General features: G+C 49.7%; 1 protein-coding gene across 5 annotated transcripts in view; it reads left to right on the forward strand.

Annotated features, from left to right (window-relative positions):
• The window catches only part of Osbp2 (oxysterol binding protein 2), a 168,237-nt gene that overhangs the window by 91,365 nt on the left and 49,300 nt on the right, over nt 1–27,572 (forward strand). For 2 of the 5 annotated variants that reach the window (XM_087909149.1, XM_087909151.1), the window contains exon 1: nt 24,867–24,960. The exons of 2 other annotated variants lie outside the window; for them this stretch is intronic. In XM_087909149.1, the coding sequence (XP_087765275.1) occupies nt 24,882–24,960 (79 nt within the window). In that variant the 5' untranslated portion in view covers nt 24,867–24,881. Of the gene's footprint in view, nt 1–12,721; nt 12,866–24,866; nt 24,961–27,572 lie in introns of those variants that run through there. One more of the 5 variants, XM_087909150.1, reaches the window with a different exon arrangement.

Below are 27,572 nucleotides of genomic sequence, written 5' to 3' on the forward strand. Positions count from 1 at the left end.
TTAAAATGCAACAACCCAATAAATAAGCAGGGTGAAACCAGCAGTTCTCAAAGATAAAATAGAAATAGCCAATAAATAAATGAGACAATGTTCAGTCTCACCAGCCACGGAGAAATGCAAATGAGAACTACATAGTGAGAGTCCGACACCGTCAGAATGGTGGATACTGGTGGGGATGCATGGGGTGGGGGGGAGGCTGGTGCCCTGCTGGTAAGAGTGTAAATGGCCCAGCCACTGTGGAAACCATGGAAATTATACCTCCCATGTGACCCAGCTACCAGCCCTCAGTGTTCATCCAAAACCCCCAAGCTCTTGCCCATCATCAGCCCTGCTTCCAATAGCGGTGACGTGGAGCCAGCCTAGGTATCCAGCACTGGAGGGATGGCTCCCGAAAATGCGGTCCATATATGCAGCTGAAGTGTTTTTAGCCATAAAGAAAACTGAAGTGAAGTAAGCTTGCAGGAGAGTGAATGCCACTGGAGATAATTGTACTGAACAACCCAAGTCAAACTTCAGAAATACAAAAATCATTTTTTCGCCTTTGTGGTTCCTAGGTTTTGCACAGGTAAGGGAGGTCGTGGCACGAAGGTAGAAGTGAAGCCAGGAGACTAAAGGCTGACGACAGGAGAGGAGAGAGGCAAGGGGCTGGTGGTGCTGTGGTTTGAATGAGACAAGGCCTCCAGCTGGCAGAACTGTTTGGGGGAAGTTACAGATCCCTTAGGAGGTGGAGCCTTGGGAGGTGGAGCCTGGCTGGAGAAAGAACACTGGGTGGGGGCGAACTTTGGAGGTTATAGTTGGTCCCACTTCCTGTTCTCTCTCTGCTTCCTGTATGTGGGAGAAATGTGAACTGCTTCCTGCTCTTGCCATCATGGTGGATACTATCCCCCCCAGAACCTAATAAACCCTTTTCTCCTCTAAGCTGCTCTGATCAGGGTGTTTTATGACAGCAACAGAAAAGTAATTAATGCCGGGGAGACGGGGAGGTGCTCAAAAGTAAAGTCAGGGAGGCCTAAAAGGTCCCCAGACAACAAAGGCTATGACCGCTGTGCGTGGTGCCTATCAGAACTGGATGATAAGACCCTATTCTTGGAGACTCCAATGTGTCTGAAGACACCAAACACATGCTTTGGATATAGAACACAGAAGCCAAACCGGAAGTGAAGGGGATGCTTTCTTCCTGGTTTCATAGTGCGGCTAGCAGAGTAAAACCATCAACAGCCTTACCCACCTGTGGACCCTGCCTGCTACTGGATATGCCCACAGGGGCATAATACTGATGACATCTCACTTTCAAATAAAGCACATTTATAGCGTGAATTCTAATTAATCTTAATAATGAAAACCCAGAGTCAGATATTAGGGGGTGAAAGCTGAGAGATCAGAGAAGCAGTGGAGCCAGCCACTAGTTCTTACCTCTACAAAATCCTCAGACCAGATGTCTCAACAAGTCCTCAGACTGAATGCCCTCTCTAAAGAACCTCAGACGGAATCCTGTCTTTTCCCGCCTTATATTCCTCTCTCCGCCCAGCCATATCATTCCTGTCTCCAACTCCCTAGTGCTGGAGTTAAAGATGTGAGCCACCACCACTTGGCTCTGTTTCTCTTTTAGACTGATTCAAGGGCTATATGAGGGTGACCTTGAACTCACAGAGATCTGTCTGTCTCTGTCTCCCAAGTGCTGGAATTAAAGTGTGTGCCATCACTGCCTGGCCTCTGTGGCTAACTAGTGTGGCTAGCTTCACATTCTGATCTTCTGGCAAGCTTTATTTGTTACATCACAAACAAAATATTGCCATACATATTATCAAGAGTAGTTCTAACATAGAAATGCAATTGTATAAAAATCCTTCTGTAACACAATACCATGTACAATGAACATAAAGAAAATGAGGCAGACAAAAACAAATGGGTAGGGGGAGAAAGAGGCAATAGCCAGCCCTCCCGTGGTCTCTTTAAGCTTATGCCCTGGCTAGGCACCACTATCTGAAAAGACAAACTCCAAAGCCATTCTAATGTCGTGTTTGGTACTTTGGCTCACTTTGGATTTCAGATGCTCAGATTAGGGTTATTACTTAATCCATCGTCTATGCGGATGAAAACCTTTGAAATCTGAGACATCTCTGTGTCCAAGCATTCGGATAAGGGACACTCAACCCATGTTGTTTTGTTTAGTGTTTCAATTTTCTCCATTGATTGTAAGGTTTCCCTGTTTTGACCTTCAGAATTTTGACTGTGATGTGTTGAATGTGTTACAGGTGAGGATTTTTCATTGTTTTGTTCTTTTCCTAGAGCTCTCTGAGCATCTTGAATCTCTAAGTTAATGTCTTTCGCAAGATTTTAAAAGATTGCTGGCCACTGTTTCTTCCACAGCTGCTTCTAAACTCTCCTCTCTTCTCATACGTACGTCAGACCATCTTATACATACGTCAGACCGTCTGTGTCTCCCACGTCTCCTTCTCATTCTTGTGAGTTTTCCACTCTTTTTTTTTTCATTAAATAGTTCTAGTTGTCCAGTCTCTGAGTTTGCTAGATTTTGTTTCAACTCTGTTCATTTTGCTGTTGCTCTTGTTCAGTGAGTTCTTAGATTCAAACCTTTTATGTCCTATAATTTCTAGTCATCTTTGTTTCCGGTCACGTTAGAACATTCCATCTGTTTACTCATTTTGTTCTTTGCTTCCTTTTTCTTTAACTCTGATTATAGTTGCTCTGAGATCAGCTTTGGCCCCTCGGCCATCTGTGGTCTCTCGAGCTGGCGGCACTTCTGTAGGATGCTCTTTGCTGCTTCACTGCCCACTGGCTTCCTGAAGGCTGGGAGGTGAATTGTAAACACTCCTGAGAGGCCATGAATACAGCCACACAGGTCTGCACTCCTGGGAGCTGTCTGGTGGCTGTGGGAGGAAAGACCAGTTCCATGTCATGCAGGTCTCAGTCAGCCCAGGCTGCAAAATCTTGTAAAGGCGGAATTTGCTTTTCCTGTTCTTGGTTATTATGTATCACCAGTTTTGAAAACGGTATTAAGCTTAAGCTCATTTACAAGGGAAATAGCTCCATTATTTCACTATTATTTGATATTCTCTTCCACTCTTTGTTGTTTGTTTGTTTGTTTTAAGATAAGGTCTCACTATGTAGCCCTGGTTGACCTGGAACTCACTATGTAGACCAGGATGGCATTGAGTCTCTGCCTCCTAATGTTGGGATTAAAGGCGTACACCACTGTTATCGGGTTTCTATTGCTATGAAGAGACACCATGACCGTGGCAACTCTTATATAGGGCTGGCTTACAGTTTCAGAGGTTTAGTCCATTATCACCATGGTGGGACGTGGCAGCATGAAGGTAGACATTATGCTAGAGAAGGAGCTGAAAGGTCTACATCTTGATCTGCAGGCAGCAGAAGCAACTTATGTCACTGGGCATAGCTTGAGCGTAGGCGACCTCAGAGCCCACCCCCCACAGTGACCTCCCACAAGGCCACACCTCCTCATACTGCCACTCCCTGTGGGGGTCATTTTCTTTTAAACCACCACAGCCACCATGCCCTGCTTTCCCTCTGACTTAATATATGTACTTCAGATAGTCATTGGTTTTAAAAGATTTTATTGTAGTCAAATACATAGATAAGGGGCTGAGGAGATGGCCCAGTGGATAAAGTGTTTGCCCTCAGAGTGTGAGAACTGGAATGCAGGCCCCCAGAACTGATATAAAGGTGTGACAGCTCACCTGTAATCATAGTGCTTTCGGAAGGTGAAAATGGGATCCTTGGGGCATGCTGGCTAACTTGGCTAGCTGAGCCAGAGAGTTTCAGGTTTGGTGACATTCTCTGCTTCAGTATTTAGGCAGACACTGATTGAGGAATACACCTGACATCTGGTCTCCACTTGCTTGTGCCCCCACACAAATGCATATACAGGCATGAATACCACACATACATATACATGCAACCATTTTAACCATTTCTAATTTTCATGTATTCCTTGACAATTTCACACATATATATGATGTGTCCTCCCTCTGCTGCCCCTCACCTTCCCCCCAGACCCTTCATGTTTCCTCTTTTTTATAGCCCACTGAGTCCAGTTAGTAGTGCTTGGATGAGCATCAGCAACCTACCAGTAGCCCCCTCAGCAGCCATCATCTGTCAATCATCTTAGCAGTCTTTAAATGGGCAAGTTTGGAGGCATTCAGTACATTACTATCTTGGGCAGCCCCCATCTCCACCCACCCCAGACCTTGTTCTATCTTGAAAAACTAAAACTCTGTGCCCATTAAATAATGATTTTCCATTCTCTCTTTCCAGTAGCCCCTGGCAAACACCATTATACTGTTTACTTTTGTGGATTTGGCTTCTCTAGGAATTTCACATAGTGAATCCCATGATGTCATTCTGTGACTGATTTATTTCACGTGTTATTGTGTCCTCAAGGTTCATCCATGTTCTAACATGTGCCAGAACTTACTTCCCTTTAAAGGCTGAGTGGTATCCCATTGTAGGCCTGTGTCACATTTTGTTTATCCATCCATCTGCAACGGACACTGGACATGTTGCCCCATCAGTATGTTGGCTCTATGGACCACGCTGCCATGAACACTGGTACACAGGTTCTTCTCTAGCCCCTGCTTTCAGTCCCCTTGCGTATATTTATGTAATTGTCCAGGCATGGAATGGCCAGGTAACAGAGTAACTGTTTTCAGGAATCGAGATACAGCAGCTACACTATTTTCCATTCCCACCAATGTAAGGGTTCCAGCTTCTCCAGTTTCTCACCAGCACGGGCCCTTGTCTGGTTTGGTAGTCATGGTAGTGGGTGTCTGGGATACCTCTCTGTGCTCCTGACTGGTATTCCTGTTGTCAGTGAAGCTGGACCTCTTTTCACGTTTGTCAGCCATTTCTGTATGTTTGTCACATGTTTTGTTCACTTAAAAATTAAATGTATTTGGTATGACACACAACACACACACAAGCATGCCACACATGTTCATTCTTGTGTGCATGCAAGCATGCCATGGTGCATTGTGGAGGCACAAAAAACAAGTTTGGGAGTCAGTTATTTCCTTCTGTTATGTGGGTTATAGGGGAACTGAATTCAGTTTGTCAGACTCAGTAGGAAACATCTTTACCCACTGTCTTAGTCAGTGTTCTGTTGCTGTGAAGACACCGTATGCACTCCTATAAAAGAGAACATTTCACTGGGGCTACCTTAGTTTTAGAGGTTTAGTCCATTATCATCATGACAGGGAACATGACAGCAGGCAAGGCAGGCATGGTGCTGGAGAAAAAGCTGACAGTTCTACATCCAGATCGGCAGGTAGTGGGAAGAAATACTGGGCCTGGCATGGGCCACACTGCCTAATCCTTCTCAAGTAGTGCTGCTCGTTGATGACTAAGCATTCAGATATATGAGCCTATGGGGGCCATTCTTATTTAAACCACCACATTCCACTCCCTGACCCCATGGGCTTGTAGGCATCATGCAGAAAAGCATTCAGTATAACTTCAAAAGTCCCCATAGTCTGTAACAGTCTCCACATTGTTTAAAAGTTTTCTCTTCTGAGACTCTTGGCAATCTCTTTCTTAACTGTAAACCCTATAAAATAAAAATAAAAAAGATCACATTCTTCTAACATATGATGGCACAGAATATACATTAGCCTTCCAAAGGGAGGAAAATGAGCACAGTAAGGAAACTCTGGACCAGAGCAAGACTGAAAACCAGCAGGACAAACTCCAAACTCTGCATCTCCATGTCTGACATCAAAACATTCTTCAGATCTCCAATTCCTTTTAGCTCTGTTGACTACAAAGCACTTCTCTTTCTCTTGGGCTGGTTCCACTCCTGGTTATCGGCTCTTCTCAGCAGGTATCACATAGCTCTGGCATCTCGGACATCTTGGGGTCTCTGAGGCTTCTTCTTCACAGCTTCACTCTATGGCCTCTCTAGGCCTCCATTTAGGGACACCCTGACACACGTCGGACCTCAACCATGGAGGGAGATTCTGCAACCCCTTTTTTGTGTCCTTGACTCTAAAGCCAGAGCCATGTGGCCAAAGTTGTCACGTTCTTTTGCTTGCTGGTACTGGAACTTGACCGCCTCATTGAAAGGCGTTTTCATCAGCTTTTTAGTTTAGATGGTTTCTTCACAGCTTGAACTTTGTCACAAGATGGAAGCTTAGCTGAGTGGTGTCTTTCCCTGAGGTCGTCACTCCATTTACCATCAGGCTGACCTGCCTGCCTTCCTCCCTGCCTTCATCCCTTCCTTCCTCCCTGCCTTCATCCCTTCCTTCCTCCCTGCCTTCATCCCTTCCTTCCTCCCTGCCTTCCTCACTTCCTCCCTTCCTTCCTGCCTTCCTCCCTTCCTTCCTGCCTTCCTTCCTTCCTTCCTGCCTTCCTCCCTTCCTTCCTGCCTTCCTTCCTTCCTCCCTGTCTTCCTCCCTTCCTCCCTGCCTTCCTCCCTTCCTTCCTCCCTGCCTTCCTGCCTTCCTCCCTGCCTTCCTTCCTTCCTGCCTTCCTCCCTCCCTTCCTTCCTTCCTGCCTTCCTCCCTTCCTTCCTGCCTGCCTGCCTTTCTTTCTTCCTTCCTCCCTTCCTTCCTGCCTGCCTTTCTTCCTTCCTTCCTTCCTTTCTTTCTTCCATCCTCCCTCCCTCCCTCCCTCCCTTCCTTCCTTCCTTCCTTCCTTCCTTCCTTCCTTCCTCCCTTCTTGTCTTCCTCCCTGCCTTCCTCACTTCCTCCCTTCCTCCCTTCCTTCCTCTCTTCCTTCCTGCCTTCCTCCCTTCCTTCCTATCTGCCTTTCTTTCTTCCTGCCTGCCTTTCTTCCTTCCTTCCTTCCTTCCTTCCTTCCTTCCTTCCTTCCTGCCTTCCTTCCTTCCTTCCTGCCTTCCTTCCTTCCCCCCTGCCTTCCTTCCTCCCTTCCTTCCTTTTCTTTTTTGTTTGTTTTTGTTTTTAAAGACAGGGTTTCTCAGTGTAGCCTTGACTGTCCTAGAACTCGCTCTGTAAACCAGGCTGGCCTTAAACTCACAGAGATCCTCCTGCCTCGGCCTCCCCAGTGTGAAGATTAAAGGTATGCGCCCCCCTCTGGTGTCAGGTTTTTCTTTAACCTTATCTCCTTAAGCACAGAATTTAGCTCCATTACACTCCCCGCTACTCTTTTTCTCTCAAACTGTACATTTTTTTTTTATTTTTCCTTGGCTCAGCCTGCTCTTTTTCATTATACATCTGCACAACAGTGACCACTAATAAACACATGGCATTGTCAATACTAGGCTGTTTTGAAATCTCCTCTACCAATGCAATTAATTAATCCCAAAACTCTTCAGTTTAGCCTCAGGCAGATTTTGGGGGGGCAATGGCAAAAAGCAGCCACATTCTTTGTGAAAATATCACAAGAAAGATCTCTAAGTCATATGCTGATGTTCTCCTCTGAAACTTCTTGAGCTGGGCACTCACAGTCCATACTGCCATCAGCACTGTCCTCAGTTATCTTACTGGATAACCCATTAAGTGCTGCTGAAAGCCTTCAGCTGTTTTCCTAATCCACTCTGCCGAAGCAGCACAGTCAGGCCTGTCACAGCCAGTGCCCTGCTCCCTGGTACCAGCTTCTGTCCTCGTCACTGTTATGTGGCTGTGAAGAGACACCATGACCAAGGCAACTCTTACACAAGAGAGCATCTAATTGGGGCTTGCTTATAGTTTCAGAGGTTCAGTTCGTTATCACCATGGTGGGAAGCATGGTAGCAGGTATGGCAGACATGGTACTGGAGAAGTTGTTGAGAACTACATCCTGATCCACAGGCAGAGGGAGACACTGGGTCTGGCTGGGGCTTTTGAATCCTCATAGTCAACTCCCAGTGATACACTTTCTCCACCAAAGTCACATCTCCTAATCCTTTCAAACAGTGCCACTCCCTGGTGACTAAGCACTCAAATATACTAGTCTATGGGGCTGTTCTCATTCAAGCCACCACATCCACTGCCTCCTTTATCTGCCCCTACCTCAGACAAGGGAGCATTTAGTCCCCTATTAGCACTTACCTGTGACACACATGGCAGCCCCCACACTAGCTCCTGGGCTTTTCTGTCTTGCAAACCTCCCTAACAGCTACTCTCACTTTCCAGAATGTTCCAGCTTATAGACTTCCTCCCACACAGCACCTATCTCTAACACTGGAAGGCTTTTCTCCATTCTGCCATTCTCTCTCTCTCTCTCTCTCTCTCTCTCTCTCTCTCTCTCTCTCTCTCTCTCTCGTGTGTGTGTGTAAAAGTTAGTCTCGGGTGTTGGTCCTTGATTGCCATCCACCTTGTTTTCTGAGACAAAACTCTCCCACTGGGACCCATGGCTAGACTAGGCTGACTGGCCACTGAACCCCAGGGATCTGCCTGTCTCTACCTTCTTGGTGCTTGAATCATAAATGCAAATCCCATCCCCAGCTATGGGTGCTAAGGATTGAATTCAAATCCTCCTGCTTGGACAGCAAGCACTTTGCTGACTGTTATCTCCACAGTCTCCAAGGCACTGGGTTTTAAAAGCAGAAAGGCATGGCAGAAGTCAACCAATCCTGTGTCTTCCTTTTTTTAGTATTTATTTATTTAATTAATTTATTTATGTATGTATACAATATTCTGTCTATGTGTATGCCTGCAGGCCAGAAGAGGGCACCAAACCTCATTACAGATGGTTGTGAGCCACCATGTGGTTGCTGGGAATTGAACTCAGGACCTTTGGAAGAGCAGGCAATTCTCTTAACCGCTGAGCCATCTCTCCAGCCCTCCTGTGTCTTCTTACACACGTGGAAACTGAGGTACAGAGAGCAGAGCGACCTGGTGTTCCTGTCACTTGTGACCCTTCCCAAGCTCTGGCTGACAGAGCTGTGGTCCTAGAATAGCGTCAGGTGAAAGGCCCTTTCAGTTCTGCAGAAGATTGACGTGACTCACCTGTTCCTCTCACTGTTGCTGTGGTCACTGACTACAACTGTGGCTTTGAGCTACGACTAGGGTGCAGTAGGCCATTCTGCCTGTCTGGTGGGTTCCTAGATGGGTCCTACTTCCAAATACCTTCACAGGAGCTTTAAGGGCCCTGGAGAGTGCTGTTCTTGTGCCTGGTTTCTGTAAGCCTAGCGTCTCTTTCTTCCCTGCCTACTGAGAAGACAGACCTGATCCAGATTTCTCTAGGTTGACTTGCCAGGGTATTTACTGGGAGTGGAGAGAGGGTGGTGGTGGTTCGACATAGGAATTAGATGAAATCCCAAAGAACACTTTAAATTCTGCCATTCCCAGTCTGCCCAGCATTAGGTCTGCTCATTCTAGAAGTATGAGCCTGTGCACTTGCATGGGAGCTGCCAAACCTCCACCATTGCAGACGATCTGGGCTCCTGTAAACATGCTAGGGAAAGGAAGGAAAGGGCAGGCTGAGGAAGGCTTGGCTATGAGGGTGTCCTAGTCAGGGCTTCTATTTCTGCAGTGAAACACCATGACCAAAAAGCAAGTTGGGGAGGAAAGGGTTTATTCAGCTTACACTTCCATATTGCTGTTCATCACCAAAGGAAATCAGAACAGGAACTCACACAGGTCAGGTACCTCGAGGCAGGAGCTGATGCAGAGGCCATGGAGGGATGCTGCTTACTGGCTTGCTTCCCCATAGTTTGCTCAGCCTATTTTCTTAGAGAACCCAGAACCAGCAGACCAGGGATGGCACCACCCACCATGGGCTGGGCCCTCCCACACTGATCACTAATTGAGAAAATGCCTTGCAGGTGGATCTCATGGAGGCATTTCGTCAGCTGAAGCAACTTCCTCTCTGATGAATCTAACTTGTGTCAAGTTAAAACCAGCCAGTACAGAGGGGGTGGAGAAACGGAACTGTGGGTGCTCAGAGCATTACAGGAAGTGAGGCAGCAGGGCTAGGCTGGAACAGCTGGCTGGGAATTGTCTTGGTTTAGCACATCTGTGGTAGAGATGGTGTTATAGGTTATAGGTGGGCATGGTTTACTGCTTGTCAACATCACTCACTGGTAAACCCTGTCTTCCTAGCAGGATGGAGCCTATAGCGAGGTCAAAGGGCTTCCAGCCCCCCCCCCCCCAAGGGATTGAAGGAGGAAAAGCCTATGGAGAAGTCAAAGGACTTCCATCTCCCGCTCCCTGCCCCATGCAAGGGACTGAAGGAGGGAGAGGGCCTGGCACAGCAGTGTCTTCCAGCCTGTGTGGGTGGGAATCAGGGATGTGTGTTCTAGTTTTTAAGCTTTTCCAGAATCAGAAAATCATGGACTAACCAGACAAATTTAAATGTTGCTATATGGTTGGATTGTTTCTGTTTCAAATCTTGAACCTTTTGGAGCCCAGTACAAATATAGCCGTGTGATCATACATTTTTAACTTTGTTCTGGTGGTTGTGTGCGTGTGCACATGCTTGCACTCATATGTGCACATGTGCGCATGCATGTGTGCACATGCATCAGTGTGTGCATGCATGTATATCTATGAGAGTGAGTTTTTCTGGGGTCCAGGCTGGTCCCTGATGTGAGGCTGCAGGCATGCTGGGAAATGCTGAGCCTGCCATAAACTAGACAAAGGAACAAATTGAAGGGATCCTTTGCCACAAAATGATCCTGACATCCCATGCCAAATAAGGAAATGCACAAAGAAAGACTGGGATGCCATGTCCACCTGGCACCTTGTCCTCTAGAAATCTATGCTGACTGCAGCAGGAAGCCCATGGGCCCTGGTGCTCTGGGCATGCTTTAATTTCTTCCTTCTGAGTCTTGACAGTACATTATTATTTTTAAAAAGGGAGGGGGAAGATGGTGAAGTAATTTTCAGAGTTCTGCCTGGGACCCTGTTTCCCGGGCCAGCTGTGCCCTTCTTGAATGTTTCAGGTCACATTCTTTCTCAGCAGCCACTGACTGAATGCTTGTGCAGAATCCATGCACTTGGATAGGATTTATGAACCTAGACTTTTAAATTGCTGCGTTCCATCTTTCCCCTTCAAATGAAGGCAGGGATGTCGGCCAGAGGAAAAATGAAAATGCTTCTGGATCTTAACTAATGAGTGACAAAGTTGTAGTTCTGTGAAAAGAATTAGGCAGGAGTTGCCAGTTTAGTTCAGGGAAGGAAGGACTCTCCTCGCCTCGATTCTGGAGGGATTAAGAGAAGCCAAGAGGGAGTGGGACCTCCTGCCTACCAACTGTGGGTTCTCTAGACTGGCTGAATTTCTTCTGGCTTGGAGCCAGAACAACCCTACCCACCCACCCATTCCAGAGGAAAAATGAAGTTGAAGGTCATGTTGCTGGTCTGTGTTGGGAGCCAAGTCAGAACAAGGACAGCACCGGGGACTTCTGGTTGGGAACAAGAAACAGCAGAAGGGATTTTAACAGAAATGAAAACAACATGGAAGTGGCTCTGGGTGATGTCACCAAGCTCTAGCAGTCCCATCTGTTGGTTGATTGACACCAAGGATGGGGCTGTGGGTGGGAAGAAGTGAAATTGCAGGCTGGATGGAACCCTGACACCCCTTATCCCAGCCGCTAATTCACAAGACAGATCCAGAATATACGGTAACGAGAGATGAGGGCTTGAGCACCGACCTTCTCTGGACTCCTCCCATGCTGGACCCACGCGAGGGGCCAGCCTCCTCCGGCCTTGATTGGACCCAGATAACGCCCTGGGTGCCGGGTCCGGTTCCCGACCACGCCGACGCTCTTTAAGAGGCCGAGTTGCGGTTTCGCCGCCCTCGTGCGTCCGGTCCACGAGAGCTCGCCTTTGTCCAGCCGGGTGTCTGTAGCCTCCCGGCGAGGCCGCTCCTGCGCGGGGCTGGCCTCTGTCCGCGGTGCTGAAGCGGCGGGCGCGGCGGGGAGGCGGGCCCCCGACACAGCGCATCTCCAACCCCAGCACCGCCCTTCTCGCAGGCTCAGCTTGGCAGCAGCCAGCACTACACCGGGACGCGCTAAGAGCGCGGCGGGAAGGCGACAGCTGGCTGAGTACCCGCGACCCCGGGGCCAGATCCACATCCACTCCGGAGAGCCCCTCCCTGGGGTGAGTTGGAGGGCTGACGGGTTGGGCAGGAGGGCCCCGGGGCAAACGTCGCGTGAGCTGCGTTTGCCTTCCTCAAGCCCTAGGTGAGAGCAGCCTGGATTGCTGAGCTCGCAGCTCTGCCCCTACACTAGCCTCAGTCTTGGGTCGAGACCCCTTTGCCCTCACACGCGGGACAAAGGATTTAGCCAGAAGTCGGACAGGAGGAGGCATTTCGCATTCTGTGTGTAGCCAGCAGTTCAGCAGCAGGAAGGACTCTGCCCAGGCTGGTGTCCCAAGGGAGACACCTTCCCCTCTCTGTGCTGGAGACTGGCCCTGGAAAGCTCAGACACTACTAGAATTTAACCTAGATAGAGGCCAGCCATCTTTTAGTGGAGGAAGGCAAGCTTCAGCCTACACTGAGGCTGCAAGAGAGAATCCTCTTCCTAGCAGCCCAAGATGCAGTCAGCAGAGCTTCAAGGGTGATGATTGTGTCCGTGCGACTTGGTGTTGAGAGCCTTACTCGGGCAGATGTGCTCCGGAGTGGATACCGAGCAGACACGTGTGTGTGTGTGTGTGTGTGTGTGTGTGTGTGTGTGTGCTCTCCCAGCACACGGAGAGGGGGTTTTAAACTCCAGCAGTGACTGTCACAGGAAAAGCCCTCTCCAGCCTGCCTGTGCCTCTGAGTAAGCAGTTTGAGGTCACTCTGGGAAACTCCCCAGCCAGAGGAGCCTTAGGGCCTCCTCAGCCCTGGGAACTGCCCCCTCCTGCCTTGAGCCGGCAGCTGAAGGGGGAGATGTGTTTAAACTTGATGGGTCACCTCTGCCTTCGTTCCTACCAACAGTCGGTCCCCATCTCCATTACCTGGCAAGGTCAGACAGACCTGGTAACTCCTTGAGTTGGGCGGGTGGGCTGCTGGGGGTGTTGCCTAAACAAAGGGCTTTTGGCATGTTGGAGGTGGTAAGGGATGGGGAGAGGGTGGAGGTAAAGGGACCCTGCCTTGAGACCCTGGAGGCCTGTGTTAAATCCTAGACCATATGAGGTGCCTATTCTAACCCAGTGGGTGTAGACAAATCTTCTGGGTCTTGGCAGGTTCGCCTGGTAGACTGCGGTGTGTGTTTTGTTCTGTTGTGTATCAGAAAGAACTCTGGTGGGCATGTGCCTTGGGTCATCCGATGTTCAGCGGTGCTGATGGAATGAAAGACGGTGAAGATATATGAAGTGATGTTCAGGTTTGGGGGTCAGCGTGAGCTGCAGTAGCGCTGCAGTGCTGTGGAAGTGCATGCCAAGAACGTAGCATTGCTTACTTAAGGCAGACTGCTGGGTATCTGGGTACCGTTCGCTTGTCACTGGTGGTCTATAGAGAGAAAAGGTCATGAGGGAGGAAGGGTGATATATGTTCTCTACATACATTTTTCTTATCTCTTCTTTCTGCCTCGGAGCATTTTCTCCTGCTAGCTGTGTGAATGAACCCCTTCAAAGAACGATGTTTCGGGAGGATGGCTGACTCATGACTGGCTCTGATGTCCTTGCTGTCGCGGTTCATAAAATCCAGAAATATACCAGCAGGCTAGCTAAGAACCATGGGCATTGCTTTGGTTTAGGAAAACAGTGTACTTGAGCTTTGCTGGTCGTTTTCTCAAAATTTACCTTCATAGCCAAAAAGTTTTCCATAGTTAGATCAAGTTGAGGGGTGTGCGTATATTTTTAGCATGCTGTGTGTCTGTAATGTAATCGGGCTGCCTATTTTTACCCATACTCTGAACAACTTAAAACCTTCTTAATAATTAAAGCAGGCTCATATCTCCTCTGTAACTGAACGACTTGAGGGTTACTAAATTCTATAGCTGATACTTAGTGATACCTAGTTCTAGACCCAGTTCACGTTTTCTGTTTTGCAAATACTTTCTTTTTGCTTACGTAGTGGACAAGCCAAACAGTTAGACAAAGTGTATGAGGGTTTTGAGCTGAATCTTCCTGTTGGCTTCCTCAAGGTGAGAGGCAATGAGGTGTAATGAATGCTTAGCAATGGAGCCAACTTGATTCTAGCGGAAGCGGTTGACCCCGGGTTACACTTCTGGGCTTCGGATGTGTCTCTTGTACAGTGGAGAAAGCGATGCTGGCCTGGAGCGTAAGCCACAGCACCAGCTTGGCACACAGGTGCTCAGGTGCACGGTATTAGAGGGACTCAAGTGTGTTCAGCTAAGTTTAAGTTTATTCTCAGATTTGTGAGGGCCATGGAAAGACCGGGAAAGCCTGGTGCAAGCTGGAAGAGATATTCCCAAGGTGGGGACTGCCCTTGAGTGGGCTGTTGCCCAGAAATGTTGGCTAGGCAGCAATGGAGCCTGGGTAAAAAGGTAAAGGGAGTGCTCCCTCCAGGAGGAATGGAACTTTGATGCCTAAGGCCATGAGCAGTCTCTGGTCAAAGAAATGACCCCAGGAAGGGCTTCAGCCTGCAGCTGGGCTTCCTGGCCTTTTCTCACCTTACCTCCCCCCAGCAATGTGTGTCTTCCAATCTTGCTGATGCCTTGCCTCTCTCTCCATGGCAACAGCAGCTAACACTGGGTACCAGGTACTCTGAAAGTAACTCAGTTGTAAACTACCTGAGAGTGGAGGACCCTCGCCATCTTTATTATACGGAGGAAGAGATGGCACAGCTTGGCCACAGATGTCCAAGATGACACTCGCACTTGCCTCTCCAGCATGAGGAGAGGGCCTCACACAGACTCAGGGCCCCTAAAGAGGAACTGCACACAAAGCCACACCCCAGATGGGTGCTTTTTCCCATATTCCCATATGCAGAGAACGTGCATATTTCCGTTCTCTGGTCACTCTGTGGTAGCAGTGCCCCTGCTGGGTGACAGGAGGAAGAAGCAAAGCTGGAAGCGAGCAGCTCTAATCGCAGCGGTGTCTGGCCTGCCAGAGCATGCTGCCTCCTGTCAAGGTTCTTCATCCTACTCCTTTGATGGGAGTCTTTCCTGCTGTGCTGTACCTCAACACTTCTATGACAAGCCTGGGTGACGCTGGGGGCTCTGTGGGAGAAGCTTCCTGAAGTCTAGGGATCCAAGTGAAGCCTCTGCTTAGATACTCTCAAGCCAGCCCCGGAGTTGCAGCAGGTGTTGGAATCTTATGCCAGAGGTGATAAGGTCATGTAAAGGTCATCCAGTTGTGTGTCTCCCTCCCTTCACCTAATCCTACCTGCTGCTAAGAGTCAGGTATTTACATAAAAAGACACGATGAATGGATGAATGAATTACTCAGTGGATCTCATATAGCTCCTTAGAACACACAGCCTGCCTCAGTGGCTACTCAGCAAACACACCTGTGAGCCTGCTTTCTTAATTGTGTGGCATTCATGTTAAACTACACGCCTCCCTTTTAGACTCGGTCCATTCCCTGGACTGCGTTTCTGGTTCCAGGCCCCATCTTCTGTGTCTCCAGCCCCGAGCCCTAGCACCCACCACCTCCTGTGAGCCTCTTCTTTCTGCCCGCAGCCAGGCCCTGTCCCTTTTCCTGTCATATTTTCTTTGGATTGCACTCATTTCCTCAGGCCATGCTGCCACAGCCCTGATTCAGTTCCTCAGCAAGGCTGACATTTTTGCACCTGGCCCCCTTCCCAAATGGGACTCCTCTGACACTTGCCTTGTGGGTGATGTTTCAGGGACAGATTCCACTCTTGTCATGCTCTCCCCAAGAGCCTTCCCCTGCTAGCTCCTGCATCTGGGAAGAGGACGGGCCCCAGCCTGGCTGGGAAGGACCCTCCTGCAGGCCATCCCTGGAACCCACACTGAAAGAGAAGAGCTCTCCACCGCCAGGCAGAGTTTGAATGTGGTTGTTGTGTCTCCTCTCCTCCAGGTCCAACCTGCCTTCTCCAAGCCACTTTCCCCCCTGCTTAGATCTCATCAGTCTTGCTCAGGTGGCCATTCATGGGAACCAGAGTCTTTTTATGTATCAAGTGCAGTATTAGGCACGAGTAGTGACAGAGTCCTGTGGGTTGCATTATGTCCTAATGCCCTGTGCTTGTGAGTGTGACCTTATTTGGGAAAAGGTCTCTACAGATGTAATCTCTATGGCAAAGCCATTCAGGTCCCTATCTCACACACGCACACACACACACACACACACACACGTACACACATGTACAAATGCAGGCTTATGTACACATATGTGCACACACATTTGAACATGCATGAGAATACCATACAGGGACACACAGGCACATATGCACATAGACACATACACGAACACACATACAAGGACACACATGCACATGCATGCACACACATGTTCACACACAGAACACACTATAAGGGCACACAGGCATATACACACCCAGAGACACATACAAACATGTACACGCACACACACACGTGTGTACATACACACACAAGAACACCATATAAGGACACAGAAGCAAAACAGGGTTAGGATGACGTCCCAAGCGAAGGAATTCCTGAGGCCACCAGAAATTGGAAGAAGCAAGGAATCCACTTCTCGTGCATGGAGGGGCGCACAGCCCCACTGACACCTTGATTTTGGATTTCTTGCATCCAATGCTGTGAAAGAATGAACTTATATTTTTGCCTCCCAGGTTTTGGCAACCCTAGGACAAATCAGGTGACTGCCCCCCTTCCCAGGCCCCCAGACTACTGGCCATTTTTCTGGGAGACAGGCTCTCTATCAGGTCCTCCTGAGTCAGTGTACCTTGAGAACCTTTCTGCCACCGCCGGAGCCTCTGGGGCTAGAGAGGCCCACACCCGGTACTCAGAGCTGAGCAGGACTCAGACAGAGAAAGGCAGGTCACCAGGTGAGCAGGGGCAGTGGGGAGCGCGGATACCCACAAGGTGTAGCTCCTGCAGGTTAAAATATACAAAGGGGTTGAATTAAACTTGGTACTGTTGGCACCAAGGGCCGGGACAGGGAAGCAGCAGGAAGAAGGGATGTTTTCAGTAGATTGCCCCTGTGATTACCCAGAGGGTGGACATGAAGGGGAACGGGGAAGCTGAGGCCCTGGAAGTGAGCAGGAGGGTACAGCTGTTCCGGACGGGTTTGCACCTGACTTTGAAGGACTCTGGAATTTGTTGCATGTGCGCACTGAGAAAGAAAGCAGAGCCATTGCCCCTCGGGTATGCAGCCAGTGCCTGGGGACAGATAGGACGGTCAGTGAGGGAAAGGTGGTGTCTGAGTCACTGTTCTGTCACTGTAAAGAGACACCATGACCCAGGGAGCATTTACCTGGGGGCTTGCTTAGAGTTTCAGAGGGTGAGTCCATGGTTCTCAGGGCAGTAGGCAGACAGCAGGCAGGCAGGCAGACAGGCGCTAGGGCAGCAGCTGAGAGCTTATGTCCTAATCCATAGAAGGTAGTAGGCAGAGAGCCTGGGTCTGGTGAGGCCTTTTGAAACTCCAGAGCCCACCCCCAGTGACACACCTCCTCCAACAAGGCCACACCTCCCAATTCTTCCCTCAAATTCTGCCAGCTGGGGACCAAACATTCAAACTTCCGAGCCTATGGGAGCCATTCTCATTCAAACCACCACAGTGGTCTTGAGGAAACAGAGGAGATGCTGGACTCTACAGGGGTGAGGGTAGCAGAGGGCATGTGCTTGGTTCTGGAGCTTGGAGGGAATAGAATGAGGTGCATGCCATGGGCATAGATATTGTCCCATGGAGTGGAAAGAGTGTGAACAGTTGACCACCACCTGGCAGTGGGAGACATGGAGGTTGGAAGATTGTGTGAGACACAAGCACCAGGAAGAGGTTGACATGACGTGAGGGAACTGTGGAGGGCTTCCAGCAAGGCTATCAGACTCCATCAGTGAGAGCGAGTACACCTGTCGCGTTTCCCTCTCCCGCTGTCTTTGACCACGTGGCTCAGAGCAGACCTGGGAGCTGAGTGCGAGGGGATGCCTAGATACCCCATGGATGTCCTTTCCTCACGCCCAAGTCGCACTCTGGGCAGTCATTGGTGTCCATGGCCATGAGCTGCTGTCTGTAGCCTGGGAGCTGAGGGTGGGTTGAAGCTTCCAGCCTGGTTGGGTGGCAAGCGCCTGGCCCCCAGTCCTGCCACACCTGGTTGCAGTTATGTCCCTTCTTTGCAGGGTCCGTCGCCATGGGCGGCTCTGCTCCTCCGATTCATGGGGATTGTGCCACGCATGCGCCAAATGATCCAGACCCTCTCTGATTGCTGCCTGCCAGGTTGGTCTGTGTGCACTGATGTGGTGGCTTCTCTGATGTGACCCCCTGGGCCCTCCCTGTTCCCAGCCATGGGTTTCAGTGAGAGCAGGCAGTCATGTGGCAACATCTGTCTCTATTGCTGTCTGAAAGGATTAAATGTACTTAAGAAACACAGCACTGTGAAGTATTTAAGTGATTCTAAGATATATGTTGCAGAATTTAGCCCTGTCTCATCACTTCCCTCCGTTGGTGATGAGCGCCTAGAGAGCCATACAGTTGGCTCCAGTGGTACATCTGCAAAATGTTCCCGAAGTAGAGGACGGCCCCTCCCCCACCTGCCTCCGTGTGCACCTCCTTGCTTTTTCTCTGGCCCCAGTGTATTTTGAAATAGATCTATATCAGTTTGAAACAATGGTGTAGAATTCCACAAGGTATCTGTCAGCTCCCCTTTTGATGGCTAATTAAGAGTCTTTACATTCTGTTTCTGTTCCTGAGAGTGCTGTGGTGTGTGCCTTTACTTAGCACAGCTTTGAAGAAGGGAAGCTGCTGGGTGACAAGGGTGCACAGGATAGGTATCAGCAGGCACTGCTGGCCAGACGGAATGCAAAGGACCTAGGGATACAGAATACAGATGGTTCTGTAGGTCAAGTGCTTAGCGCAGGCACAAAGTCCTGACTTCAATCCCCATCACCCTCATAAAGGTGGTGCATTTCTGCAGTCCCTGCTGGGAGTAGGGGTGGAGACAGGCTAATCAATCCGTGGAGCTCCAAGCTCAGTGAAAGACCCAAAGAAGAAGACAGCGCTGACAGAAAGGCTCAGCTGTTGGGATGCCTGCCTCTGGGCCTGGTGACCTGAGTTCAATCCTCAGGACCCACCTGATAGGAGGGGAGAACTGACTCCTGAAGGGTATTCTTTGTTCTCCACACAAGTGCTGTGGCATGTACATGCACACACACACACACACACACACACACACACACACGCACACAAACACGCATGCACGTATGTATGCTACTGTTTATCTCCCAACAGTGTGGATGGCCAGCTTCCATGGCATGCTTCCTACTGTTACTGAATAAACAGTGAACAAGAAGGCATTTCCTCAGTCTGTTTTGCATTCCCCCTGTTACTGTTGAGACTGGGTAGGCATTGGTCTGTTTCTTGACCAGTCATGTGCATTCTGAGCTTGCTAATCATTTCTGTTGCCATGGTACCCTTTAGGGATTTGGAGTTTATGCTGCGGTGGAGTCAAGCATTCTAGTTTGTGTGTCTTTTGTTATATGCTTTTCAGTATTTTCTCCATGTTTTTTCTTTTGATTTGTTTTTGTGTTTATTGTTTTTTTTTTTTCTCTAGACAAGGTCTCACTATGTATCCTTGGCTGCCCTGGAACTCACTTTGTAGACCAGGCTGGCCTCAAACTTGTGATTGTGGCACTAAGAATGTCTGTTGAGTTGAGAATATGTCCATCAGAGGTTTGGGAAGTGGAGCTTGCAGGTCTAATCTAGCGTCCTGATCCCTCCCTGGAGGAGCAAACTCGATTCTCTCTTCCTCTGCATTGGTTTCTCAGCAGCACAGCAGTGCTGGCCACACTGCCCTCTCATTCCAGATGTCATGGGGGTCACAGTCAAGCTGGACCTGTGTAGTTCAGCCGGGCTTTGGGAAGGGACTGGGAGTGCCTAGCATCTGACTCTGTGTGGCTCACGCTTCCCAGGTAAGCTCCTAACAGAACGGTGCTGACATCTTCAGGGTTTTGCATAAGGAATTTTATCAGTCACTCAGACTCACAAAACCCCTCAGTCTAGGCAGCTTAAACAACAGAAATCCACTCTCGCCTCTAGAGACGAGTAGCCCAAGGTCAGAGGGCCCGCAGGCTGGGCTCCTTCTGAGGTGGCCCTTCTTGGCTTGCCTTCTCCCTGTGTCCTTCTGGACTCTGTGTGTACCTATCCTAACCTGCCTTTCTTGGGAGGGCACCTACCAGAGTTGATTAGCCCCACTCAATGACTTTATTTTATTAGAAGCATCCCTTTAAAGACTTTAGATCCAAGTATGGTCCCGTTCCTAGGCACATAGGTTTGAGTTCAACATAGCATTAGGGGATGTCTGTTTCAGCTCCTGGCAGAACCAACCATCCAGCCAGCCAGCCTGCACTATTTTTGGCTGAGGATGCAGCAAAGCAAGACTCAGAGAGGCTTCTGTAGTTGTATTGTCACCCAGCAGGTGGGCTTCAAATCTGAGTCCAGGCCCCACAGGTCCCTGGGAAAGCTGACTGGCATCATAATGTTAATGGCTGTGTAATAGTCCACAGAGCTGATACTTTTCATGTCTGAGTCATCCTTAGTTGCTGAGCATTTGACTTTTCCATTGTGTGCTATGACAGATAGTGAGGCAGTGAGTATCTCTGTACAGAACATCTTTTCATTCTCTTGGTTCATTTCCTGAGGGAAAACTTCCAGGAGTTGGGTTATCCAGTTTCGTCAACAGTAGCAACACAGACGTCAGTGAGCCATCATATCCCTTTATGGAATGAGCCACACTCCAGAACAGGAGTGCATCTGCTTTCCAGGAATCTCAGTGGTGACACTGTTAGGTTGTAAATGACTAAATAAATTTGTAGAATCAATATACTTAAAAGAACTCATCAAGGTTGTTAATTTGTGTTGCTTTAATGACCCGTCAAGGGGGATATTCTGTAATCAATTGTATTTTCAGTTTCATTTGTTGTCACTTTAAGTAAATAATAATAATAATAATGATAAGTGAAGACTAAATAAATGGACAGAGTCTTCAAGGACTTGTCAATGAAAGTTAGGCTTCAACAAGCAAAATATAATAGCCAACAAGTATAATAACCAATAGGTTAATGGCCAACAGGTATAATGATCTGTCCTGTCCCTTTAAGAGACAAGCCCCGCCCACTTCCTCCCTACCCACCAAGGCAAAGGAATCTTCTACTTCCAGCCTGAGCGCTCTCCCTTCTTTTCCTTCTCTCTCCTGAAGAGGTAGCTTCTCGTCTCCTCTTCCCCCCACCTCTCTCTCTGTTTCTCTTTCTCTCTCTCTCTCTGCCTCTCTCTTCTCATGCCCCTTCTCCCTTCCTCTTCCTTTTCCCCTTCCTTTCCATAACTCACTAAATAAATATCGAACCTCATTCTGCATGGCGTGCCTATCCATCTGTCTCTTTCCTACTGCAGCTCCTCATGGGACCAGCTGACCCCCCACCCTGGTGTCTCACCCACCATGCTGCTCCCTGCCTGGGACCTGCTGCCCCTCGTGGCCCCCTATGGTCCCTCAGGAATGGTGCCATTTTATTTTTACCGTTACAACAGGAACATTAGATGGAGGCTGCCAAGATGCCAGTGTCCTTGGAACTGGCTGGTGGCACTAACCCCAACTCTACCTCCTGGTACTCAAGAGAGCTGGCTTCCAGGCCAGGCAGCCCATTGCTGCCTACCAGGCTCATCCCCCAGAGGTGGAGTCCATCTCTTCTACTGCCCCAAAAGTCCAGGGCACACAGGATAGAATCGGCCCAAACACTGTCCTTTATATCAAACAGATTTGAATAATACATTCTTTCCAAAATTTGTAATTTTTAGCATAATCAATGACAAATTGAAGAGTTTCCCCTTAGACATTTATTTTAATTGCCTAGCAACCCATTCTCATAAATTGCTCTTGAATTAATTCTTTGGCTTTGGAGCAAAGTCATTAATTTATTAATGACAATGATAGTCAGCACCTATGTATGGCTATTCTTAGAACACTACTTCTGTAAAGGCTTCATTCAGAAGGTAGCCCCACGAAGACCAGGCATGTGCTATGCACCCTGGGTGAGCATGGCACCAGCCCTTTTTAATGATGAGCCTGTGACCCAGAGGGAAGTCACAGTTCCCTAAGGGCTGTGACCAGCTCGGGTCAGGATGGTGCTATAGAGCTTGCTTTTTTTGTTTTGTTTTGTTTTGTTGTTTTTTGAGACAGGGTTTCTCTGTAACTTTGGAGCCTGTCCTGGAACTAGCTCTTGTAAAGCTCTTACAGAACCCAAGGCCCTCCTCGCCTCTGGGCCATCCACTCCAGGAATTACAGAGGGAAGAGGAGGCTGTGAGGTGGTGTGTACCAGCAGCACAACCTTGAAGGGTCAGCAGGGGAAAGATGGGGAAGGCAGGAAGAGAAGCCTCAAGCCAGACTCAGCTAGGTAGGGTTCCTGGTGAATGAGTAAGCCACTTAGCGGAAGTGAGCCATTGATCTCACCCCTGATGAGTCACTCCAGCACTCATCCAGTCAGTAAGTACCTTCCACTTACTGGGCCACACCAGAGGCTGGGGGTCTCTGTCCTCAGGGAGTTCTGTCCAAACAGGAATCGGACAAGCGAATAAAGTCCCAGAAGACCATGCTGGATCCAGAAGAAAGAAGCCTAGAGTTCAAGAAATTGCTCCCTGGATCTGCATCTTTAATAGGTCTGCTTCAATGCAGATTTTACTCAATTGCAAGCAGTTGTCTGAACTCCTTTTCTTCCAGCATTTTGGATTTTAGCAGAAGTTTTCATCTGTGCTGTCATTGCCTGTATACGTCTAGGTGACTCTTCCCTGCAGCTGGGCTCTTGGGTTGCGTCTGATTTTACAACCAGTGGTGATAGGCACAGAGTGTCTTGCTTTTTCCTCTCCAGCTTGAAGCTGATTCCTCACACTGGGCTGTGGAGTGGGGACATATCCGTGGCTCTCACCGTACTGCCATGTTGCACCCTAGAATCTTCCCATTAGTGACTTGCTTCCTCTCACCTCCGGCACTGGGATGAACACTGGATGTTGTGCATATGCATGAACACACACACAGGAACACACACCAATATTTGAACATGAATTTCAGTGTGTGTATATGCACTAGCAAAGGAGGAACCTGGTGTAATCAGAGCCTGGCTAGCAGTGTGGTGAGTGGAAGTGTGACACTGGGTCCCTTGACCTTGCTGCTTGGTCACCTGTGAACCCTCACCTGACATCTAGCTACCTGTTCTTCTAGGCTGGACTCTAACCATTCTACATGAGCAGAACCTGATAATGTTGATGTGGCTTACTGTGTAAATTAATGTGTAGAAATGTGGTACAGTGTGTGTGTGGGCGCGCGTGTGCAAGAATTCATGCATTCATGTGTATGCATGTACATGCATGTGTGTGCAAATTCACACGTGTCTGTGTTCGGGTGTGCATGTACATGTGTGTTCATGTATGCACGTGTGTTTGCGTCTATGTGTGCTCTCCCAGGACTTTGAGATTATTTTATTTTTTTGCTTCATTACTTCACTTTCTTTTCTAGATGTTTTGTTTTTGTTTTTGTTTTTTTTGTTTGTTTGTTTTGCTGGTTTCTCAAGTAATCCAGAGTGGCTTTAAGTAGCAGTGGTTAGACAGTGGTGGTTGGTCACGGGCAGGAACACCAGGAATGACTTTGTGTGAGACCGACACACCGGCTTGTACTCTGCCCTTCCTGGTTCAGAACAGGGACACTGTTTTTTGTCAGATTCTTCCACCTTCTATGGTACTGAGAGCACAGGGCTAAATATCCCGCGTTGGATCCATTCCTGCACAAATAAGTCCTATAAAATTTGCCAGTAAACTTAGGCTGAGGCACACTGCAGTCTTGCTCCTGGGAAAGCTGAGGCAGGTGTTCCAGGCCTCTCAAAAGCAGGAAGCTTGGGGCCGTGTGATAGGGCTCCATCAGTAAATTGTGGGTTTATATGTGGAGATCTTGAGTCTGACACTGAATTGATCCTTTGGACATTGTACTGAGTGTGGACTGGGGGCAGGCAGAGTGGAAACGGAGATTTTTCTGGGATGCTTTCTAAGAGTCTGTGGTCCAGGAGAAAGTGGGGTGATGGAGAACAGTGGGATTGTGCGTGTGTTCCATGGGCACAGAGCTCAGGATTGTGCGGCCCAGTGGTCTTAAGGCAGATCACTAAAATATGGCTCTGAGCTTTCTCCTGCTGATGGAAGAGGGGTGAAGGAAAGGTTGGGAGAAACCTCTAGAGAACCACAAGGAACTCACATTTAGACAGCTGGGTTTGTGATGCCCATCAGACTTCTAGGGGCGTTCATATCCATAGAGGTCTGGGAAGAGGCAGGTGTCCCCAGATGCCTGCAGTCCTGTTGCAGCAGTGCCTAAAGGAGCTGAAGTCCCTGAGGCCCCGCCTGTTGCCTTCCGCCCAGAAGGTGGCCAGGTAAGCTGCAGGTGGCCGGACACAGATGTGTCAGCTGCGAAAGCGGGGTTAGAAGGTGACCGGGTCTCAGCAGTGACCTCAACTTCCTGGAATCACCGCCAGGCTCCGGGCCACCCCATTTCCCACGTGCCCCGGCTTCTCAAGGGCACCCTTCCTTTGAAACACAGCAGTGCCGAGCCTGCTGCTGCAGGGGGCGGCCCCTTCGCTCGGATTTTCGCGTGCAGACGTGACGTGGCCGCGGGAAGCCCGCCCCACACCCCGCGCCCCGGAGCTCGCGGGGTCGCACGGCGGCTGCGGCGGCGCAGGCTCCGGGGGAGGAGGCGGGGAGGCCGCTCGGCTCGCGCGGCGCCGACGGGGTTAAGGACCGCGCTCAGGGCGGCCCGGTGCTCCGTGTGGCGCGACGCCGGGACCCACAAGCGCCCACCGCCACCTCCGCCCTGCGGCTCTCCGAGCTGCGCTCCCCGGACCCGGGGTCATGTAGCGCCCAGCCGCTCGGAGGCCGCGGGCCGCGGGGATGAAGGGACGCGGCTGCTGGGAGACGGCCTCCGTGCGCTCCTTCTGCAGCTCCGGCTGCCTGAATAAATTTAAGAAGGGTTAGTGCCGCCGGCTTTCGTGAGGCCGGGCTGCCCTCGCACGCACGCACGCCCGCCCCGCGCAGGGCTTTGCGGCAGGACCCGTCCACGCTAGCCTCTGATGTCACTCGCTCGCGGCGTGGGGATCGCCGGGAGCCCCGGGGAACCCCTTTCCCCGCACCCCGCCGGAGCACGCTGCGCAGTGGCTTTGCGCATGGCGAGTTTTGGATAGGGGGCCGCGGCTAGAGATGCGCGGGGTCGATTAGCCTCTGGGGGTGGGGCGTGGGGAAAAGAAATCCAGTCCAGCTGTTCATGGGAAGGAGAGGGAGTCTGGGAGGGGCGCTCGTGTTTACCGGCCCCCAGCATTTACCCCATTTCTTCCCCAGCCGGCCTGGGAGCCTTACTACACTAGGGCCTTTAGGCGCCCAGAGCGCTGGCAAAACTGCAGCGCCATCCATAAGGGCCTTGTCCTCGAGTCACCCCAGCTCATGATGTGGCCACCTAGCTCTGGAGTGGCCACCTGAGTCTGAGTCCTAAGAATGCCCCTGTCCTGCGGTGATCCCGGCTAACTGCCCCAGTGCAGGCAGAACCTTCGGGTGTTATGACTTCGGTGAGGGAAAAACCAATGCCTTGCAGACTTGCAGCCCCCTAGGCTTGCCTGCCATTTTTTAATGCTTGAAACCCTTTTTGGAGACTTCCATGAGTGAAACTTGCTGTTTACCTTGAGTGTTTCTGGTCTAATGTCAGTCCCTTGGAATCAGTATTCTTTAACCCTGTTGACTCAACAGACACAGAGGCAATTACCTTCACTTAACATGCCTAGATTAGAACCAGCTCTCGTTTACGCCATTAATGCCCCTTGGCCTGTAGTGAACCTTGCTATTAATTTTGCTTGTTGACTGGCTTATGACAATGGCTTCATGGGGTCTGGCTAGCTCCTGCAATCCCCAGACCTGCAGGACACCACGCTTCAGTCTGGAAGTCATGGAGATTGTGATCAACCATTGGCGTTCTGAACACAGGTGTAGGATCTTAGCCATTGGGTCCCATTATGGGAATGCGTTCTGTTCAACTTATGTTTTCTGCTCTTAACCGATTGGTTGTAATCTCCAGTTTTTACTTCAGATATATACTTTATGCATATGCAAATTTAAATGATGATGCTGTTATCAATTTAGATAGATTTATTCAGAGAGTGAGTTTTGGAGTCAGTAAAAATCAAAATACACATCAGATTGCTTTTCTCTTTTTCGATTGCTACCTCGTGGAAGATTCAAGGCTAACAAGTGTGGAATGAAATGCCTTCTTGCTCTCTGCTTAGTTATGATAGAAGCCCACACCTTTCTGAGGAAGCACGGGTGTGGGTACTGCACTGTCTGAGTGGCCTCTGGTTGGTCCAGTTTCCATGTTCCCTTTCATGTCAAGATCATGCTAGGGATAAGGGTACTCAGAGGTTGTGTGGAATGTATGCAGTGTTTAGAATGGGGCCTGGAGCAGAACTTACAGCTTCAGCAGGAGACCCTGTGGCCAGTGTCAGAGTCAAGAACAGGCAGATCCAGGCCTCCAGACTGGAACCTCAGGGCCAGCAAAGGTGTGTCCCCGAGGTGCTCTGTGTGGGAAGGTGGGCTTTGCTTGGCCTTACTAGAACTTTTGAGACAAGCTGGCAGCCTCCCATTCTTAACATTGACTGTCCCTGCTAAAGGGGGAGAAAAATGGGGGAGGCCCAGGCTGACAGAGTTCTGTTAGCACCAGCTATGGGCACTTGGTTCTCCACTGTGCATGGAGAGAACGCCAACCCACCTCACAGAGACTTGGCTCCTCAGCTCAGACAATGTGATGAAAGGTTCCTAGACCAGACCCTCCTTGCAGACGGGTCCCGGTGAGATTTATGTCATACACCCCCACACCTCAGCTTATTTTATTCATGTTGGAGAGGGAGCTGGATTTGCTGCCTGCCCGGGAGGCCAGGGACTGTGATCCGGACTGTGAGTGGCTCAGAGACAGAACTTTCTGGCCTGGGGAATCAAGTCCCATGGCAGCTACGTTGGAAGTCATTGTATCATGAGCCAGGAGACCTGGGTTCTTGTCTTGGCTCTACTGCCAGGTCACATTCCCCGAGTCTGTCCCTGACCCAGAGTCATCTACGTCAGCCAATTCCTGACCCCAACCCTAAGCTCGTCAGGAGCACCCGCAGGAATCTACGGCAGGACCTTCGGCCAGCTTCCCTCATTGAAAAGACATTAAACCTACCTTCCCAGGGTCAGGGAGATGGCTTGGCATGTAAAGGCACTTAGCACCAAGACTGCCAGCCAGATTCCAGGGGTTCTAGGAATCAAGTCCCCTAAGTTGTCCTTTGATCTACACACACACACACGTTTGTTTGTATCTTAATCTTTTTGCCTAGCTCTGAGGTTGAGATGAGGTATTGTGTATTGTGTGTAATCTATTTCTGTACTTCAGACAGAACCTAGGGAGCCACAAGGGGGGAAAGCCCATGTAGGGACTGGGGGAAGTTCTGTTCAGCTCTGGGTGTCACCTAGCCGGGCAGGCGACATGTACACCATGCAGCATGCCAGTTCCCGGCAACCAGGAGCCATGCAAAAGAAAGCTCCTTTGAAAGGCGGCTGTGGGAG

This window comes from Myodes glareolus, chromosome 8, assembly GCF_982192425.1.
Source record: "Myodes glareolus chromosome 8, mMyoGla1.1, whole genome shotgun sequence".
NCBI lineage: Eukaryota > Metazoa > Chordata > Mammalia > Rodentia > Cricetidae > Myodes > Myodes glareolus.